The 22,509-nt window shown below is 45.6% G+C and overlaps 1 protein-coding gene across 6 annotated transcripts in view; it reads right to left on the reverse strand.

Moving 5' to 3' along the window:
• Positions 1 to 22,509, reverse strand: part of LOC108152805 (microtubule-associated protein futsch) — a 55,872-nt gene that overhangs the window by 26,627 nt on the left and 6,736 nt on the right. For all 6 annotated transcript variants that reach the window (XM_033387738.1, XM_033387739.1, XM_033387740.1 and 3 more), the window contains exon 3: positions 3,869 to 3,967. In XM_033387738.1, coding sequence (XP_033243629.1) covers positions 3,869 to 3,967 — 99 coding nt within the window. The remainder of the gene's footprint in view (positions 1 to 3,868; positions 3,968 to 22,509) is intronic.

Raw genomic sequence — 22,509 nt, forward strand, 5'->3', positions numbered from 1 at the left:
GAGTTGCTGCGGACACCGCAACTCTACAGTTATACCCGATACTAAGTCAGTATGGCTCTCCTCCGGCAGACGCCGCTAATATTAAACGACACGACAAAGAGTGCGTGCGAGAGAGACAGAAAATCAGTCTGAGCGTGACGTCGGGCGCTGCGTAGCCACTGCAAATTGATTTGTTCCTATTGGCTATAAAAATGATCTGATCTGATCCAGATTCAGCAATCGGATAGATATGGTCATTATCTATGATTCTGCGTTTTTCGTTTTCTCGAATATGCAATATTGTGGATGCAACAGATTTTCGTTCTTTGTGTGGGTGGGGCGGGGGGGGGGGGCGAAATTTTGAGATACACGTTTTATAGTGAGATCTAACAGGAGTGCGGATACAAAATTTGGTTACTCTAGCCTTAATAGTCTCTGAGATTTTTGAATATCCCCAGATTTTCGTCCTTTGCGGGGGCGGAAGGGGGTGTGGCGAAATTTTGAAACAAACTCGTCTCGGTCCGATATATTAGGAGTGTGGATACCAAATTTGGTTGCTCTAGCTTTTGTAGTCTCTGAGATCTAGGCGCTAATGTTTAACTCTAAGCAAAGCCGCCTATGCTACGTGTGTGTTAGAGAGAGACAGGGCGAGAAAAAATGAAATTGTTTTCTTGATGCTGGCTATAATAATGATACGATCCAGTTCAGATTCCGCAGTCTTTAAGATATGGTCATTCTTTACAATTCTACGTTTTTGGTTTTCTCATATCTTGAAAATTGTGGATGCCACAGATTTTCGTCCTTTGTGGGGGCGGAAGTGGGCGGGGCGAAGTTTTGAAATATTTTTGTAGCAGTGACATATCACAGAAGTCTGGATCCAAAACATCGTTGCTCTAGCTCTTATAGTCTTTGAGCACTAGGCGCTGAAGGGGACGGACAGACGGACGGACGGACAGACAGACAGGGCTCAATCGACTCGGCTATTGATGCTGATCAAGAATATATATACTTTATGGGGTCGGAAACGATTCCTTCTGGACGTTACACACATCCACTTTTACCACAAATCTAATATACCCCAATACTCATTTTGAGTATCGGGTATAAAAAGAAGGTAGTAGACGAAACAAAGAAGGAACAGAAAGTAGTGCCAAGTAGTAGTAAGTGGAGAGTGGAAAATTGAAAGTGGAGAAGTGAAACGAGTAGAATAAAGAGTATGGAAAGAAGTAGAGCGAGTGGAGGGAATTCTGAAAAAAGAAGTGACTAGAGAATTTAGAGAGGAACGGACCAATCTTTGGGAGAAGATCATAAAGCATTTACAATGCGAGTGTGACTACAGAATAGCGAGTGTGACCAAAGAGTAGCGAGTGTTTTGAGACGACGGTTTTACGAGACGAGTGAATAAAACGTCTAACCATGTAGCTCCTTGGCTTTCGCGCCGCAGTCTTTCTATCTCCCAGCCTAGTAAAGGAAGTTCCAACAAAGTCAAATTTGATGAAGCATCATTAGCGAAGTCTCTTGTGTCTAGCGATTGCAGAAATGCGAGTGGCGAGTGGCGACTGGCAAGATGAGTAGTGAGTCAGATTTGAACCCTAGTGAGTGGCGATCAAACAGGTACCAAAAGCGGGAGCCGCAAAACTTTCAAGGAATCAATCACCTTTGTTTCTGGTCAAGCCTCAGAGTCAAAACCCATTGAGGAGGGGTCACCCAAGGGAACGTTATCTGGATGAGGAGCACTTTTAGAGCGCGAGCGCAGAGTTTCAAAGTTCTTCCTGTCCGCCTCACAAACAAACTTAAGCAAACAGTGCGTCAAACTCAATTTTTACAGGAGAGAATGCAAGTCGGGAACATGTAACTTGATGGTTGTGGGGCTTAAATTTTGCCATAGATGCTGGAGGAGAGTAACGAAAGCTATAAAAAATGAATTATGCGCTTATTAACGAATGTTTGTAATTGCTGGAAAAGTTTCCATCCACTTCTACCCTGTCGCCTGTTAAGTACACGAGTATCTCCTTTGGCAGTTGTTCTGACAAGTGCCTCCTCCTCCTCTCCCTCCTACTCCGCACAATGACAGGCAGCACGCACGACGGTGGACAAATCGTGGACCAGGGCTCTGCGCCAGGACCAGGAGCACCCAGACGAAGCACAAAGCGCTCGCTGAAGCGAATGCATTCTGTGCATTCTCAATCGCGCCTCAAGAGCCTTCGCCCTGCGGCCTTCAGGATCTCTGCCGCTGGCTTTGCTTCTGCCTTTGGCTCTGCTTATGTCCATAGTTATGCTTGGTGCGGCATGTAGCACTGTGGCTGCGTTGCACCATCATTATTGGGCTTGGACCGCGGCGCTCTGAGGCGAGCGCCACTTGAGAATTTTGTTTGAGTAGTTTCGAAACGAAATGCGATTGCAAATGCAAATGGAAAATAAAAAAAAAAAGCGCTGGCGCTGCCAACTTTTTCCATGCCATTGTCCGCGCGGCTGAATGGGAGCGCATTGAGCCCAGGTGTTGCACTTAGCATGTCCTTCAGGGACAACGCCTCAACGTCAGAGCATCAGAAGCAGCGTCAGCAGCAGGCAACACCCCAAAAACACACCTTATCAGTGCCGTAAGTACTTTGTGGCTTCTGCTCTGCTTAGTTGGTTCCCTGCTGTTTGGAGCATTGGGATGTTTTAAAAAGCGTTGTCTCAAGGAAAAGGTTCCGCTTGAAATCTTAAAGCGGAACGACGGGTGCTCCATTTCGGGAAAGCTATCAGAGTCATCTGATCAGACTCAAAATGGTTGTTGAATCAAAGATGGAACCACAGAAAGTGACAAGCGATGGATCCACAGGGGAAGATTGCACGAATATTATTATCCATAGTTATTATTATTAAATGGAATTGATGAGTATGTCTATCTACAAAAATCAGTGGCCATAAGAGGCATTATCCTTCTGAAATTGATTACACTCCAATGTGATACTTCAAACCAGGAGATAAAACCCCCTGAAACAGGAGTAGGGAACAGGCAGATTAGTCTGCAGAAGAGCCAATCAATAGATGATTCGAATCTCAGTCAATCTCTGCGTCAGCTGTCGGAGTCCCTGTCTCGGTAATCATCTCCAAAGCCAGGACTCAACGAAGTGCGCAAACAACAAACAATGCGGCACAAAAGCCAACAGAGGAGAGATGACAGCAAAGAGCGAAGAGTGAAGAGTGGAGAACGAAGATTGAAGAGAGGAGGGGGAGGGGGAGAATGGCTTTCCCACTGTCGATGCACTGGAAGCCACTTGAATGCATTTCTACAACGTTTTAGACTAATCCGCAAAGACAACAACAGCAGCAGCGACCAAGAGGCCCGCCCGCAACCCAAGCCCCAAGCGTTCTGCAAGCGTTGGCTCCAGCTCCAGCTCTGCCTCATTGTTCCATTTTGCCTCTGTCGATAATGATGTTGATGATGATGTTGTTGCCGGCGTTGTTGCACTTGGGGCAAATGAAAATGCAGCCTCTCGTTGGATTTATCACAAAAGCCAGAACGACAAAACAACAAAACAACAAAAGCATGAAAGCATTAAAGCGTTGAGTTTTCGTTGGCTTTTGTGCATTCAATTGTTGGTTCGCTCTCCCCATTGCCCCACTCCTTGCGCTTTGGGGCCCCAACCCTCCTCGTTATGGCTTATGGCGTATGGCGTATGGCTTATGGCTTGTAGATGCCTGCTGTTTGCAAAGACAATTGTCATAATAATTCGTTAGGATAACTTTGTAATTTGCCACAGCCTCTGCTCTTTTGATGATGAACTCTCGATGAAGCGACGGGCTTACTGTGGTGCCTGCCACTTCTAGGATACTCCTACCGATTGATAGGACCCTTCAAAGGCTACATATTTAAGGAGAAAAATCTGAAAGGAAGACTTACCGTGACGGGCCTCCTCGCCCTCGGGCGCGTGTTGTGTTATTGTATTGAGCTCCTCCTCCAAGTCGACGTGGCAGTCAGATACGTCCCAGGAGAGGAATCCTGCAAAAGAAACAAAGAGAAAGAATAAGAGATATGCATATAAGAAAACAAAAGTAGGAATTGGTTACAAGGGGAAAAAGTTAGAGAGCCGGAAAGAACAAACCAGAAACCAATACCAACGAGTATTGCAATAGAATCTGAATCTGATTGCATTGTTTATTTTATTAGAATTCGATTATGTGTATGGAAGAGGGGTTTCGGGTGCTAACTGTTCATATATTTATGCCACAGAATGTATCTTTTTATACCACGCAAATTGTCAGATTCAGATTCAAAACATATTTTTGTTTCTGCTAGAAATAAGAAGGTCGTCATGGTATTTCCCTCCCGACAGCACACTCATCCATCACTTGCGGGGGAGCCCTCGTCCTCCAGTCGTCCTCCCTAAAGCCTTATATTAGTTTATGCATTAATTTTGTGTAATATTTTATGCACAGTATCTGCAAATAGTAGTTAGCTCTCAGTAGTTTTTGATAAATGAGCAGCCAGGGTTAAAGAGAGAGACAGAGAGAGCGAGGTCGCATTACGCATACGCCACGATGGACAAGGACCCCGGTCGCCTTTTGATATTTGTTTAGACTGTGCTCTGGGCCCATTCTCACTCCTAATCCGAATCCCAATCCCACTTTGCCACCTCCTCCTAATGCTGCTACTGTTCCAGCTGTGTATTATGTCATTTGGTCAACAAATTAAGTCAGCAATCGCCCCAACCTTCCCGTGCAGAGTGCTCCTCTTCCATCATCAACCACTTTCGACGTGAGTATTTGCAAGTTCTGAATAGAACTGCTAGGGAGGATGAAGGCCATCCTCGTGACTCGTAGCGTTTGATACTCTGTCAGATTCATCATTCCATAACTTCACCATTCCACAAAAGAAACGGATTCTCCTTTAAACGATCGAAAACCTATAGAGTATGACAGATATATCAACCATACTACACTACGTTTTTGGTTTTCTCGTATCTTTAAAATTGTGGATGCCACAGATTTTCGTTCTTTGTGGGGGAGTAAAGGGGAGGGGCGAAGTTTTGAAATACACTTGTAACAATAACATATCACAGAAGACTGGATACAAAATATCGGTGCTCTAGCTATGCAATGGCTGCACCTAAAGATACATATACTGAGCTAAAGTTTAAGTTTTCTACCGTTTTAAAAGTTTTCTCAACTTTGCCATTTTTTATTAAATTTATTGCTTATACGGTGCACGGCCATAGGAGTGCTACTTTTCGACTTTAGTTTGTTACTAGCATCAATTCCCAAGGAAATAAGTTACTAATAATTGTAAGTCAACCCCACTTTATATTACACTGATTAATGTTTGATAGCTACGAGAACATATGTAATTCCCATTGTGCTCCTTGTACTCGTACAACTCCGAAATGCGACATGTCCAAAATGTCGGGAAGAAGGTGCACATGATGTTGTCTGGGAAAACGCTGGAAGAGCCCGCGATAATGCATTACCTGCCGCCACAAAATGTAACGTTCTTAGACCGAGACCTTTGAAATCGGATAGACATGTGCTCCTTGGCATGTTTCTCAGAACCAGGGCGGAGACTATCAAGCATTAAGTCATTCTATTCGGCGCTCCCATTCAGGGAACATTACAACTTTACGGGTTTGGCTGTCGGCCTAATATTAATACATGTATATGTAAACTTCAGTAGACTTCTGAAAATAGTACATTCTGTTGCTAATCGCTGCGTGGATATATTCACAACTTGCTCAGCGCTCAATGATGGATTCTGCTGATAACACTAGGCAACAAAATTGGCTCTGATGCATGAATTTATGCAAACAAATCACTAATAACACTATGCAATGGATTTTATTTACTAAAAAGTGCACACCTTTAACATTCTTTTGATAATTTGAATGATCGGTAACTCTTATTGTTGGGAATTAATGGCATTCAATAACTTAAGAAGGCAGGAGCATACATCCATAAATCCATCGATTGTTTAAGATATCAGCACTGCAAATGCTGAGTCAAAATTATGAGAGGGCGAAATGTCACCAAATCGCAGTTTTTAAATTAAAACAAAGATTTGTGGGGGCACTTAACTCAAAGTAAATTTTAATGTTTTCATTTTGTCGCACAGTATTTATTAGGAAAAAATTTAAAAATTATTATCAACGAAGAATATCCTTAAAACTTAACTTAGTAGAGTAGTGTATTGATATATTTAATTCTGCTGTGCGGCTATACTAAGCGGATGATCTTTTCGGTTTCAAAATTGAAACAATATTCATTGTCTTCGATTCTTGCTGGGCAGTGTTTGTGCCACATGATCGGTGGAGGCATACAGCTCCCGAACAAAAGAAAATTCAGTTGGATGGTATACCGCCAATACAAATGCAAACTGCTCTCTGGAGAGAGTGCCTACACCCGACCCCACCCCATTCCCTGCAACAACAGCAACTGCACCTGCATCATTAGCGTGCCCCTTCTTTCTGTTTTTCCATAGTTTTTCCTTCTGTTTGGCAAAAGTTTTCCATTTATGTCGATGCAACGCGGCATGAAAAGAGTGTGGATTCAGGAGGCAGTGAGGCAGGTTAATTTATCGAATAACTCTAAGGAGCCTGCTTCGCTCCCTTTTGAAGATGAGTCTTTAGGAATTAAATTTCCTTCGCATCTGACAGATTCTAAATTATCTCGTAAGCCGCTTGGAAAATTTAATGAACAATAAGGCTCCTGCCGCCTGACTCCTGGTTCCCCATCCTCCTGCGCCTTTCTTGTACATTCTTCAGTGCTTTCTCCCTGTGCTCCCATGAATGATCCCATGAATAACTTATTCAAAACGAGACCTTAATGAGTGCTTAACTTTCATTTTTATGCCGTCATGTCCGACAGATGCAAATTAAGAGGTGTCTGGTTTCAAAAAATGTCTGGTATGGCAGATGGCAGATTGGGTGGCATGTCGCAAATATGTTGCAATATCATTGAATGGAAAATGGCTTCATATGATCCTTGGTATACTGCTACTTGCTCCTGGCTCCAGATGAATGGAGGAGCTCTCTCTCTCTCTTTCCGAGCAGCTTTGCCTGCGAAATTCCTTTGTGTCCCAAAAACTACCACCTTCCACCCTTCTCTTTCTTCCCTTCTCTCATGACTCTTTCTCCCGCTCTCTGTATCTTTGCGGCAATTTGCGGCACAAATGGCTGGCAACAGCAGCAACAAAAGGCGACGGGAGGAGGAAAGAGAAAAGAAGTGAACTTCAAGGCATAAAAATGTAAAATCTTAACACTTTTTTACAGTCAGCGCCGCACAGATACAGAGCACAGGATCAGGCAGAGGCAGGGACATTGTGCGGAGAAGGAGAAAGGAAGGAAAGAAGAGGGAACGAGGAAAAGGAAGGGCGCCAGCATAAAGGAGGAGGCAACAGTGAGCGACACGGGGGCAGAGGCACAGGGGCCAGACGGCAGTCAAAAGCGCCTACAGCGATTGCACAAAAATAATGAGGAAGCGCGCCCAGGATATGCGGCGCCCAGGATATATATACATACATATATATATCCTTATACGTACTATAATATGCGTACATACATACATATATATTTATATATATATATATATATGTGTGTGTGTGTGTATGAGAGGAAGTGCCCATCCCTCACTCTCTCTCTCTCTCTGTATCTACCTCCCAGTCTCTTGAGCAATCATCAAGCGAATGAAGCCACTCAGACGCTGCATGGATGGATGGGCTGGGGGAAGCTGTGTGTGGCAACTGGCTACAGAATCTGAGTCACACTGTAGTCGTACTCTATGCCTCTCCATCCAACTGCCCTTCTCCCTCTGAGCTGTTGTTGGTGCTCTTTCATTTAATATTTATGTGTTGATATCTGTGAGTGAGACTTCAATTTAGCTTGGTGCCAATCCAGTGTGGCAGGGCCTCGCCTCCAACGTGTTTATGTCTGTGCCCCCCTGCTTTATTTATTTATATTTAATTTCTGAGCTCAGAAACAGATTCCGTTTTAAGCCTTGCTTCTCTGTGCCCCTGCCTCTTCGGGTTGTTCTTTCGGACTTGAAGCTCCAGACACCAGAAACTAGTCGCCAGCTCCAGCTCCAGCTCAAGTGTTTAGCTCATAAAACGGCATCTGTCTTGAGTTCCAGATCTACCATTCGATCCTTCGGCAAAAGACCCTTAAACAATTAGTTAGAAGAGATCCTTCTCCCAAAGGCTGGCTCTGGCATTCAGTGCCTCCTGAAGGCCACCTGCACTGCCTATATTGGCGCTGATTTCAGTTAATTTTCCTCTTTCTCTCAGTTTCCCTGAGGCAGTAGTGGTAATGGATGTGGAAGTGGCAGTGACAATGTGGCAGTACTACTGCATGTGGGGCAACTGCTGCAGGCATATATCCTTCCCTGTGGTTTCGCCACATTCCACGTACCATCATTCCACTCCACATTCGATTGACAGACCCGACAGAGCAGGTAATCGAATGCAAACGTGGCACAGAGAAAGAGAAGGATGGAAAAGAGACACCTGTTCAGGACTCCTCTTGTGTGTGGCACGAACACCTGCTTTGTGCTGTGTGTGCCTGTAGCTATTTTTGTGTTTGTCTGAGCGTGTGTGTGTGTGTGTGTGTGGCATGCAATGTCATTTCATCTATCTGATGCCGCTTCCGTTTTTCAACGTAATGATTGCTGATATGACGACGCCATGCCATGCCTCCTTGTGACACTCTTGCCACTCGATTGTTGGCACAAAATAGTTGCATAATTTTGTGCGGCGCCCCCACTAAAAGCCACTCGAGAGTCGTCGCGTTGGGCATGGGCACGGGGCATGGAGCATGGGGGCTTGGTCTGGGGTTCGTGTTGATTTTGATGTAGCTAAAAAAGCCACTTGTCGTTGTTGCCGTTGTTGTTGCAACGACCCTTGAAGCCGCGCGGCGGAGAAGCGCGTTGAAAAGTTTGCACAGCCAAACGAATGATGCCGCCTGCATCTTTTCAGGCCTTTGTGTCCTCTGTCTCTGTCTCTGTCTCTCTATCCCTATCTCCGCTTCGCTCTTGCCACAGTTGAGAAGCTGTGTTGCAAAAAGGGCTAAATGTTTGGAAATGCATAAATAAACATATTAAAAAGAAATTAAGCACTTGCTCTCATTAATTGCACATTGAGCCAAGTGGATGGATGGATGGATGGATGGCTGGTTGGCTCCTTTAAGAGGAAGGAGGATAGAGGATGGAGGATAGAGGATAGATAGAGGATGAAGAATGCAGTATGGAGATAATGAGGAGAAGGAAGGCTGAAGGACACCCCCTCCAAGAGTGGTAGACAGTTCTTCTCCGCTTCTTCCGCGTGGCAGGAAAACTCAAGAGACAATAACAATTAAAGGGAATCGAAAGTAAAGAAAACAGAGAGAGAGAGAGAGAGAGAGAGAGAGAGAGAGTCGCCGGAGAGAGTCCGAGGCGTAGGAGGCAGAAGAAAGCCCTCGGATATCCGGAGTCCATTGTTGTGACAGCAGTGGGCGGATGATGGTGGAGGATGCATGCTTGAGGGGCATGGGTATGTGTGGAGAGGTCAGAGTGGATGTGGAAGCGCAAAACAATGGCGAAAACAATGCTGCGCCTGATTGCCCAGTACCGATAAGAAACGTGTCCTGATGAGAGGACCCACGACGGGACGGACACAGGGCCAGATATAGAACAAGGACAACGCTGATGATGTTGTTGTTGATATACTCGGGCAGGACGAGAGGAGAGAGTGTATAAAGCGCACACACTGATATGTATTTGCCGATAAGAATTGTAATTAATTGGCTGATAGTAGACTTTTCTTCCAGCAAAGGGACTCTGACAGCAAGACAATGACTATGGAAGTAGCAAGGGGCAGAATGCTATAGAAGGACCTTCTACTACTACGTTCATCTGATGAGAAATGGAGATGAAGAGATAGAGAGAGAGAGGGAGAGGATTTTGCTGCGCAAAAGATTCCTTTAATTGATGAGCGATAGCCGCCTTATCGATAGCTGATCAATGTGCTGATCGATAAACAGAGTTTGACTACACTGATATTTGTGCACCTATCGTTTGGCTCTTTGAACGCCTCGCTTACAAGCGCTTTAGGGGTCATGTTTTTGGGTGACTTACACAGGTACATTTTCAATAAATAGAAAACAAAGTGCTAGGTATTATAGTGACGCGGCACATATACCTCGACTTTTAACGTTTCGGCAAGTTTCACTAGGCAAACGAAATGGAAAGAATAATTAATATTCCGCCCCTTTAAAGCTGCTTTATCACAGATTTCTATTCGGATGATTACAGCTGCTTTTCATGCTTTTCATGCAATGCGAAGCCTATGCTCGACCGATGCCTGGATGTCTGGATGTCCAGGAGCTGGAGGAATCGAGAATTGCGTCAGCCGTGGGCATTGATGCGTCATTGCGTCCGCCATTTGCTACAGTTCAATTCCCAATCCCCGTTCTAAATCCTGCTCTCTTCCTCTCACTTTGAATCCAATTTTCATTGTTGAGTCATGTCCATCTCCAGCCCTCCTCTGCATGTCTCCGTGTGCCCATCTCTGCCTTTCTCCTGCCTGCCTGCCTGCCTGCCTGCCTGCTCTTTTCCTGTCACACATGACGTATGCGCAATATATATTTTGAAGTGTTTTGTTCCCCCTAATGGCTAATCAATGTTTATAGCTTCACCACCAGCACCCTGGCAGAGGACAACGTATAGTGGACACAAAACAAGACATGTGGCAAGGCCATACCACAGCGGGAAAATGCGCCTGCTGAAATATGAAAATACAAATGCGAAAATTGGATGGAGGAGCCATGGAGTGGCCATAAACTGTGGTAACGGAGGACAAACGAAGCTAACAAATTTTCCAATAAATATTGCAGTAACACACCACTCATGACAGAGCAAGGCAGGAGGCAGGATGAGCTGGGTGGGGCAGAAATAAGAGGCTTGAGGAGGCAGTAGGCAGAAACAGGAGGATGCAGCACAGGTAGAAGTGCGAGCGAGTTTCGCATAATTTATGTCACTTTATCGATTCACATAATACACATACCTATGTATGTGCACATATAAAGAGAGGGAGATGTATAGTGTAGAAAGGGAGAACTATAGATTGGACAAAAAAGAAAGACAGAGAGAGAGAGAGAGAGAGAGAGACGCATGTACATATGTGCATATGTATGTATGGAAGAAAAGATTGCAGCAGAAAGAGATTGTGGCATAGTGAACTCTTTTTCCATATTTTATGGCCTTGCATAAATTGCTCATAAATGTGTTTTCGCCCCCTTTCGCACCCAACAGCAGCATGCACTTGCAGCACGTGGCAGTATGGGGCATACCCCAAAAATGAAATCCCCAAAATTCTATTATCTCCGAATATGGAAAAACCAGTGAAAGAGAAAAGGTTGCAGGAGTGGCAGGAGATAGTACTTCCGCAGGACTTCCATCAACGAACTTTCACTGCCCGCCTCCCCGCCACAAAGTGCACCCCTTTGTGGATGCACCCCGGGGTCCTCCACGAATATTTTCGACTGCTTCTGACAGTCGGAGGAAGGGGCAGGAGAGGCAGAGAGACAGGAACCTGAATCGTGGTCTGTGGTTACAATTCGCATTCCAATTTCAGTGTGAATCTAGGATTTTATTCTGCCTCCAGTCTCTCCTGCCGCCATGAAAACATGGTGCATAAATCAAAACACTTTACACACGACAACGAAAATTGAATGACAGGGGATTCAGAGGGAAACGACAGAAGGGAACGATGGGAGGCGAATGGGAACAAATGGTGCGGAATGAAGCAAAATGGAAAGGAATGGACAGGTCGCAATCCCGTCTTCAGCTCTTTTGCTGAATATCGTATCTCCCTGCCACATGTCACGTGCCTCCTCCTCTGAGGGTTTGTTTATATTCGTTCGATTTGGTTGCCACAGCAAAGAAACAGCAGCAGAGGAAGAGAAGTGTGTGGGGCAAAGGGATTGAGGCGCACAGCGAACAAATGGCAAAAAATATATGAAACGTTTCTGACACACACGAGAGACGTGGGGCCTGTCACACACGCGGAAAAAAACACGCGCCACGGCGCGCCGTCTGATGCCACAGCGGCAACTGCAACTGCAACATTTTGAACTCGCATACTCTGCCGCGGCAGAAAGCAACTAGCAACTAAAAATAAATTTGCATTTGCTCCGCGGCAACCCCCCCGCACCACCTCTGGCAGGAATGGCAGGAAAGCCAGAAGATTTTTGCGAATGACAGGATGAGGGGAGAGTTGTGGGGAGGGGAGAAAGGGTAGAGAGGGGAGTACTCTGCCGCTGACGCTGACGCTGCCCCATGCCACTTGCCTCCCGGCGCAATTCAAGTTTAAAGAAGAAAAAATATGACTCTAAAAATAATCCATCTGCCAGATACACAAATTTGTGTACATTTTCAGTTCATTTTGCTTTGAACCTACAGCATCCGAGGGAAGGAGAGGTGTGGCAGAGTCTTGCAAACAGCAACACCTCCCTCTAGCCCCTCCACCATCCACCCTCTTACGCCTCACTCTTCTCGAACTCAATTCAATTTGCGTTTCTGCAACTTTCTGTAATTGTCGTTTGCAAAATGGTAACTGTAGCGGCAGCTAATTAAGTACCATTTTGTTTGTGCTACCTTGCCCCATTGCCACGCCCCCCGCACTATAGTTCTCTCCCTCTCTTTCTGTCTTTGTGTGTGCGTGGGAAAACTTTCCCTACCCCCCGGAAAGCTGCACCCTCTTAATTGTTTGCCACTAATTGCATAATTGCACATAGTATTTCCACATGCCTCTGCCATTTGTATCTGTATCTCCATATACATATAACTGTGTGTCTGTATTTGTCTTTTTGTGTGTGGGAGTATCTGATGTGTGTGCACTCTTTATTTGAATACTTAACAAACTAATGAAATATCAATGGAAATCGAATACAAAACCGAAATGCAAAAATCCACTTATCGGAAAATTCATCGGAATTACAGAATTGATTACATAATTGCTTAAAGATAATTCAATTTCCGTAGAAAACTCCATCACAATGCATCAAAAGATTAAACAGATTTCAGACACAATTTTCTCTTCAGAAAATATAGAAAAATGAACAAGAAAGCAGTCCAAACCAGTCCAGCTGAAGTACAAAAATTCCTGGTACCTGGGGCTCCTTTTCGTTGCATCCTAAAAGTATGCACTAAAAACGGCATGGCCCTGCGAAAGCCAGGTGTTCAATGAGCCATACGAAAGGTGCCCTTCAACTTGTTTTGTTTATTCTGGCTATTAGGAACATGAAACACACTAGTGATATCCCAAAATCCTACTGCTCTAGCTCTTATAGTCTCGAAGACTTAGGAATCTCTCTTATCTCTCATATCTTAGAAAAGAGATGGGCAGATTAAACATATTCCACTTGATGGTTATTTATGGACTCCTCCCACAGAAAACATCTCTTTTCTATAACAATAAGATTCTCTGAACCGAAAAAATAGTATTTTCATAGGAAATACAAAAAAATACATGTGAAATTCATTGGAAACTTTAGCAACTATAATCTTATATTGTATTTGTCCAAGGAAATGGTTGATATGACTGCAAAATGGACACTTGAATGGACTCAGCGCCACCCCAAACCAAAACCAGATGCTGCCTTCAACTTGAGCTTCGGTACCCCATCTGCAGCAAATGTCTCCTTAAAAAGGTGCACAATGGCTGATGGCTGCTGCTTCTGGTGCTGTTGCTGGTGCTGCTGCAAGTGTGGCATATCCACATTTATATGCTCGTTCACGAAGGGCCATTATGGATTTCCAATTTCATGCCTCACTACTGCGATGGCTACGTTGAATGCCACGGGTGAAGCAGAGCCCTGCAATATCTCTCCCTCTCGCTCTGTACAATGGGGCGTCTGCTGCTTGGGGCAACTCTTATCTGCCACAGACTCACCCACACGAACACATGCTCTCTGACACGGCTAAAGGGCAATAAAGCGCATTGAAGAACGTCTTTTTGAGTCCTGAGGTGAATCGAGATCCTAGATTGAATCGAGTTCGAATTGAAATGAAATGAATTTGTATTGAACAGCGAACAACGGTATAACGTGGGGCAGCAACGGGACAGAACAGGATGAGAGCTGGTTGGGAAAGGTGACGCTAATGCGGGCATAAAAATAGGTAAAAAGTCAGTGCCAAAGAGCCATAGGAGGGAGGAGGACCCAAGAAAAACCAGAAGATGAGGCGCCTCGAATGCAATTTGTCAACGATTTTTCGCAATTTTCTCAGGCAAGGCGACAAATTGGATCCACACATACACACACACACACACACACACACACACAAGAGAGAGAGAGGCACACAGAGACAGGACATGTGTGGTGTGTTTGGGCGCCTGTCATCCTCACCATTTCATCATTAATTGGGTGGGACAGTAGATTGAAAATTTCATGTATTCTCTCGCCTTCGACATCTCTTTCTCCCCTTGTTGCATCCCCACGTCTATCACCCCTTTCCCCCTCTATAATGACAGCATCTTGCTCTTTGCGGCATACCCCAAAATGTATGCTTTGCTTTTTTGCACAACTTAAGCGAAAATGCCATTAAGCGCGAAAGTGCATTTTCCATCCAGCCACCACACTAAAAAACTTTTTTCACGCTCAATTAATGCACAAGCCAATCAATAAGCCATTTTCCCAGAGAGCGGGATGGGGTGTGGCAGCCTGGGAGCTTGGGAGCCTGGGAGCCTGGCAGCCTGGCAGCCAAGTGGAGATTATGTTTTACCCAGGCACACAGGAGAGTGGGCGAGAGGGAAAGCATAAATAAATAACAAATACATTTTGCATGAAGCGAGAAGTAAATAAATAAATAAATTGGGGCAAAAACTAAAGGAAAATAAATCCATTTTACAGTTTGGACAGCAGTTCCAGAAAATCTAGAGAGCGGTGAGTGTTAAGAGGCACAAGGTATAGTATGTTGGCAACGCATTAAGTGTTTATTCTGCTTGAAAGGATTTTTTGGTGCAGTTTGTTCGCTTCTAAGAAGCATTCTTCGGGTATCGCCGTCGTCCCCTAGTTGAATGAAATTTCTATAGAGATTATGATGGAAACAAAATGCAACCTCTTGCCCCAAAATCTCTACATTTTCATTGCAAAAGGTTTTATTCCAGAATACCCACTGCAGATCTCCGGCAATACTATGGTATCTCAAAGTCAGGGCTAACCGAAACCCCCATCATCCTTCATCCTTCATCCGTTCATTCCCTCGTTCTCCCTCCCAGAACATGTGTGATTCGTCGCCATTGCCATCGCAGTTTTCACTTGGCATGCGACCAACAAATCACTTGGTGACTACCACAAGCATCATAATGGGGATGAGAACATTGAGGATGGGGACTGTGATGATGATGATGCAAGAAGCTTTTTAATTTCGCAAATGCGCCAAAACGAAAATTGCAGCCAGCAGTCAGCGGCAGGAAAAATGGCCAACCAGGGCGACCACCACACGACGACATAGCCATACGCTGTGGCACCTCCAAGGCCCCACCGCATCCACAACCCCACAGCCACTGAGGGTGGGAGTGGGGGAGTGATGGAGTGGTACACGGGCAGCAGCTGCCATAAAATTACAGAAATATGTATATTTTAAATGGTTGAAAACGGAATCAAAATTGCAATTTTATGCGAAGGCAAGACCTTGCTGCCGCAAAGCAAAATGTTTGCTGTCTCAAAGATACTTATGCCTCATGCTAAATCGAATTTATGGCCACTGATTGAATTCCAATTGCAAATATCGATACTCCCTCCCGATACAAGAGAACGATACAGAAACACAAAGATGGAGTCCCTTCTGCAGCCTCCAGCATGCAGTCTGCACCGTCTTCTCTTCTGCTCGAAGTCCTTATGGAACTTCTGTTCCAACTTCAGTGTCAGTTTCCGTTTTGACAAGGGAAAGTTTCCTCCTGTCTTGGCGCAGATGGGGATTTTTGAGAGAAATGCCAGCTGGCAATTAATTACGAGTACATTTTCATGTTCGTCCAGAGGGACATCGAACGCGACATCGAGAGACGTCGGGGGAGATTGGTGGAGACACACGAGGGGGGGTAGGCTCTCGTCGAATTCACGGTGACTTCCATAATTGAGGCGCAACATGAATTATGGCCGCCACCTGAGCGCGAGAGCCAGGTAATTAGTTATTTGCAGCAGGCGGTTGTTCCAAGGAGCTATGGGAAAGATCCCACCACCCAAGGCGCACTGATGGATGATAATCGAAAAAAAAGAAGAATTGACCATTGAAGGCAGCACACAGGAAGACCGTCTTCAAAGTACCAATCTGGGATTCTTGTGGGATATTTCCCCTTGAAGCTCGAAGCAGTGGCATAGACTGATTCCATCCGATAGCTCTCCTGGCCTCCATGTCACCTTTTAAGGCACATGCTGCCGCGGATTGGTACACTCTGGTGATTCCTCCTTGCCTGTGGTAAGTCATCAGGCTCCTCCGCAGTTCCATTGCCACCTCTAGACCAAACTTCTCTTCAACTCAAACACGGAGACGACGGGGGAAGTTTGGCAAATGAAGGCAAATCAATCAGAAACTCAAATACAAAAGTACAAAGTGGATTCCATTCTTGAATGAAATTAGCTAAAGAGAGTGGAGAAAATGAAAGGAGAGAGTGGAGTGGAGGTGGCTTTCGTGGGTGTTCGGATTTGAAGTCAACTGAATCACGTAGAAGCTTCCGTTTGACCGACTTCTGTTGGACTTTTTTGGGAGTTTGAGGCAATCATTTGCATACCATACCCACCACCCACCAACCCAGTCAGAAACAGAGAATGAAACAGAAAGAGAGAGAGAAGAGAGAAGAGGTTTGAGAGTATAGAGTAGAGAGAGACCTAAAGACGTAGACAGTGCAATATTCAAAATGGCGGCACATTAATTTGTGGCAAGCTCAGCAGCAGAAGAAGCCACGAAGGGGGTGGGGCTCGGGCACCCGACCCAGATTGGCAATTAATTTTCATGATTTTCACGTTGTCGGGGAGTCACCGCCGGAGTCTCCGTCTCAGACATGCATAGGTCGGCAGTTTCCTACGGCTGAGCCGCAAAATTAGGAGCTACCGGGGATCCGGAGGTTTTCCTTTTGCTTTTCCTCCCTCCGGCCCTCTGGCCCTCTGACCCTCTGGCTTCGTCTCCCTCTGGGGCCATAAAACCATTTTGCAAGTATGGTAAAAGCCGAAACGTTAATCAAAATGAAAGGCTTTAAGTTACGTGAGTGTTTACAGGCGGCATCCAACCACCATCCACCATCCACCGTCCGCATCCTTCCATCCGTCCTTATTCGTGTGCCAATTGCATTAGCCGAATTGTATTTCACTTTAAATGAAACGAGGATAAGCCATTTTTATGGCCATCCAACATTCGAAGGAGGACCATGTGTAGGCATGCGGCATGTGTGTGTGGCAAAGTTGCACAGCAACATTTTCGTCTGGCATTTCAGGTGCAAGCGAAAATAGGCGCCTGCCAAAGCGGAGTAATACATTTCATGGCTGTCCATGTCCATCGCCATGCCACAACATCCTGTGCCCTCTGTGTGTACGGTTTCCTGTACCCTGGCATCCTCGTACCCTGTAGTCACGTGTGCGCATTAAAATGGATGCCCTAGACCCGAGGAATACTCTGTGAGCCCATCCCAGAGTGCCCCTCTTCCATTCTTTCATGTGTGCATCAACCAATGGATACTCCATGAATCGGTTACTCCCCTGATTTCTCGAAAGAACTGAAAACTTCTTAAGTAAACCGAAAAGCTGGAGCGGGTGGACGGGAGATTGGGCTAAGGATATGGGGGATATGGGACCGACCTCTATTTTCTTTACGGCATTGCCAAAATAGTTGAGAAAATTCATGAAATTGCCGCTTGGAAATTGGGTTTTTATTTTCGTGTTGGCGATGGCCAAAAGTTTTGTGAGCCAAAAAGTGTTTTGGGATCAACGCGGATAAATACCTTTTATTGCTAAGCCACGCCGTGTGAGAGAGATAGGGGGCAGGTTACATGCTCCACTCTCCCAGTCCGCTTCCAGCTCATGAATTTCCCATTGAACATTTCAATTTTGTCGGTGGCCAGGTGGAATTTTGTTGGCCAATTAGAGCGAATGGCTATCGGACGGCAAAAACAGTTCGCAACTAATTAGGCATCAAATCCTTTCAGGTTTCACGACGGTTCAAAGAAGGCCATAGGTCAACTCATTTAGAGAGCTGTGTTTTCCACCACCATCTTTTCGCTTGGAGTTCCTTTCGGTTTCGGTTCGGGTTTCTATTCCTATTCCGTTCTCGGTTTGCTCGCTCATTAGAAATTTTCCCCCATTCCCCTTGCATTTTCGTAGCATTCTCACCATCATTTTCCTCATTAGAATAATGGCAAAACTAAATTGCAAATTTAATGACACGCACGGACTCAAGCTCAAACTCAAGCCCGACGAAAGCGACGAAAACTAATTAAACTGAAAACCAGTGTAACGTGAGCCATGCCCCTCCCGAAAATGAGGGAGGAGTGCAGGTGGAGGGTCTGTGCGGCAGAGAGTGGCTGTGGGGTGCGGCATGTGGCATGTGGCCTGACCACGGGTGCGTCGCATGGTCTGCGGGCGGCTCAAACGCGCCTCAAACCCTCTGCCTCGCAGTGCACTTCAAAGCAATTAATTTGCAATAAAAGCATTTTTAATGTCTCTCTGTGTAGGTGTGTGTGCTTATTGGTGACGCAAGCCCCGCACACGGATGCTAGCCACCGCAGCTAGCCATCCACCACCAACCGCCAACGAAAGAGCCGGTCGTTTGCTGCTTCTATTTCAAATCGATGATTGCGTATACGCCACCTTGGTTTCTATGCGCATCCAAAACCAGGAAAGGGAAACGGTCAAAAGAGATGGGAGAGAAGAGATGCCCGTCAAGATCTGCTGGAATATAACTCTTTGCGACACCTTCCCCCCATTTTTTTCATAGCCAGCATGTTTCCCATTGTTTGTGCTTCAAAAATTTCCAGTGGCTGACTTCCCTGCCCTTGCACTCACTCCCTTTGTCTCTCTGACGGAGAAGCTTGAAAGTTAGCTTAAAGTAGCAGTAGCAATGTTGCTGATTTTTATACCCGATACCCACTAGTGAGTATAGGGGTATTTTCGATTTGTGGGGAAAATGGGTAAAACGCCGAGAAGGAAGCGTTTCCGACCCCATAAAGTGTATATATTCTTGATCAGCATCTATAGCCGAGTCGATTGAGCCATGTCCTCAGAGACTATAAGAGCTAGAGCAACGACATATTGTATCCAGACTCTTGGGATATCGCACTGAAGTTTGTTTCAAAATTTGGCCTCGTCCCGTTCCGCCGCCACAAAGGACGAAAAAGACTGCCGAATCTGGATCAGATTGGATAATCATTATAGCAAGAAAAAACAAATTAATTTGCGGTGACTAGGCGTATCCAGCCCCATTCCAATGAGAATACGTATACGCCACATGGTACAAGGGATATGTTGAAACAGCTCTGCTTCGCTCTTCATCAGTAGTCCATGTCCCAGAAATGAAATGTCTCTCAACACACAGTTTCCAGCCATCCTTTCATTTTTATTTTCACTGCTCCTGAACCTTGCTCTTAAATGCAATAATTTCGTATACGACTCATTGCACAAATGAGGCGATGAAACAGGTTCTCAGCAATCCATATGTATCCCAAACATGATCCTCAAGCCTATCTTCCAACCATCTATCTTCGCTCTGCTCGAAAATCGATGATTGAGTACACGCCATATGAAACGTATAGAAATGGTTCTTTAACATGTGGTACACAGAATGATCCTCATATCCACTGTTCACATATCCAGTGCTCCTCATGCTTCCAGCCCCCATAATCCTTCCCTCCTCATGCCACTAGATTTACTGGGGTTCAGTGTTCTCTTCCACCCTCTGGATGCACCAGGTTTTGGGGGTGGGGTTGTGCTGCTGCTAAAACTGCTGTCATTGCAACTGTCAACGCGACTTTGTTGTCCGAGTGAACGTGTCGAGCTTTGGGCCAGAGCCAGAGCTAGACACAGGGCCAGGGGCTGAGATCTGGGGAGTGGTCACGTAGTGTGTCCCACGTTTTACGCACGGCGAGGGATGCAGTGCAGTACAGCGTCCTGTCGTTTTGTGGCATCCTATGTGTCCTGTTCAGCTGTCGTATCCCACACACATTGTCATGCAATCACGCGTCAACTGTTGGAGTCCGCTCTTCCTCTTCTCTCCACCTTCAAAACTATGCCCCTTCGCTTTTCTTTTTCGTCTTTATCTTCCCTTCCCTTCCCTTTTTCTTCCACCCTTCCTCTTTCTGGGTAACTATCTAAAAATATGTACAAAATCGAAGCCCGTCACGCTCCACTTTTCTATCGTATCTCCCCTTCAAGCTACTTCCTCTCTCTCTCTCTCTCTCTCTCTCTCTCTCTCTCTCTCTCTCTCTCTCTCTCTCTCTCTATAGTTCCCTCTCTCTGTCTCTTTGTGCCTCTTATTTGATCGATTTTTGGGCCTCAACACAAGTGGCCACGCCCATTGCCTACCCCTCCAGCCCATCCAGCCCTGTTTCCGCTTCTCTCTTTTGACAACATTTGTCATAATAATGTTATGTGATTTCCCTCCCCTCCACGACCTGACCTTGAATGACGCGCTTTATTTTTTTTATTGATTTCTTCCTAAGTTAATTAAAAAAGAAAGCCAAAAAATGAATGAAAGAGAGAGAGAGAGAGAGAGAGAGCGGGCGGGAGAGACGTGAAAGAAGACAAAGAGCTGCCTGCAAAAAAACAGCAACGCAATTATTGTAATCATGTGAGCCTCCTCCCACAACCCCCCGCCAGAACTTCAGTAAAGTGGCATCAAGTGCCGCGGCTCAAGTGGTCCACAGGAGGCACTTGCAACACTGCAAATGCAAAGCGACACCAACCACAGTGCTACCACAGCGGGAGAGCGAGAGAAGGAAGGAAGTGCTACCACAAAGAGTGAGAGATAAAAAAGGGCGTGATTAGAAGAAAGACGACACCATCGCCAGTCACAAAAAGGTACTCCGGAGATGTATTTCTATATGGATTCTGCAATTATCACTTCCATCAGTAATGAAAATACATCCTAAACTACTAAGCTACTCCGTGGGAGAAAACTCCATTTGAAATTTCATTGGAGACACATGTTGCCGAATAAATAGTACTTATTTCACGCATTTCTCGTTTTCTATTTATACCGTATGAAGCCCTGATCAAAAGATCCTTCTACAGTTGCCACCAGAGGGCTAAGGATTTAATGGGGATTCAGGGATAATTGGAGCACAATGATTTCCCTTCTCCAGTCCCCTGTTCCCTCTAGCGTCTCTCTGTCTGCACCCCAATGGTCTGTCACTACCAATTTCCTGGTTAGTTTGTTTTTCGGTTTCCGTTTGAACAGCCACCGCCACCACCACAAATTTGAGCGCTTTTTCCTCAAAATCAATTATAAAATGAGGCCGCCGCAGAGGTTGGTAACCCCTTCATCGCTTCAGCTCCTCACACCCCGTTTGGACCTCTGGGCCTCTGTGTGTTTTAGGGGGGAAAACCACGGAGCAAACATTGTAAATTTTTCCACAAGCTGTGCTTTTGCATTTGGTGTTTTCTGCACATTATTTTTTTGTTGTGTTGCACCTCTCGCCTAAGCCTCCAGGTAATCCACACCTCTGCCTCTTCCGTTGGACCTATTGCTAACCCTTTCCCTTCCCCTTTCCCCGCTTCCCCTTGTGAGTCCGCTCGGCTGGCGACTAATTTTCATGTCCGCACGGACAAGTTTTGTGCAATTTCCGCCCTGGGATTGGGCAAAGGGTAAAAGAATCGGGGCTGGGGCGTGTTGCCGATTGGGGGTTCATGTGTCCGGCAATTATGCCACACCCACGGCGCCTCAATTCCCAATGGACTGTACTTCCGCTCTCTTCCCCGCAGACTCTCTCTAAAGTCCTTTGCTTACATTCTGGTTTGTCGCCTGCATAAATCAAATATTTGTTAATAATCTGTGCAATAACAGGATGAGTCGACGAGCATCGCTATCACTCGGTTCCTCTCTTTGTGTACACTCTGTTGCAAGGTATGTTTCGCATGAAAGGTGTGGCTAGGCCCTGACTGGCACCCTCTCTCTCTCTCTTTCTCTCTCTCTCTCTCTCTCTCTCTCTCGGAGCAGCTTGGCAGTAAAGGATTCTATTGATACGATACGGATTTTACGGATGAGTCGAGCAACGTGTGTGATCTCAGGCTCTCTTTTTGGTTGCACGCTCTGTGGCAAGGTATGTTTTTCTGTGAAGGTAAGGCACAACAGCTTTCTGGATGGCCTGTAACGGCAGCATACCAGCCACACTCGCGCATAAAGTTTGGAACAGAGGCCTACGGGTTCTCCGCTCGGAGTTCGCAGAACTGCAGCAGCCTCACCTTCTGCCCTAATACCCCTTGCCGTTTGACCCAATTGCCCTTTTCACGACTCTTTGTTGTCTTTGCTGTTTTTTTCTGTTTTCTGTTGCTGTTTGTAATGCAATCAACATGAAAATAATTAATACAATTAAAAGTAAAC

The sequence above is a fragment of the Drosophila miranda genome, chromosome XR (genome assembly GCF_003369915.1).
Source record: "Drosophila miranda strain MSH22 chromosome XR, D.miranda_PacBio2.1, whole genome shotgun sequence".
Lineage (NCBI taxonomy): Eukaryota > Metazoa > Arthropoda > Insecta > Diptera > Drosophilidae > Drosophila > Drosophila miranda.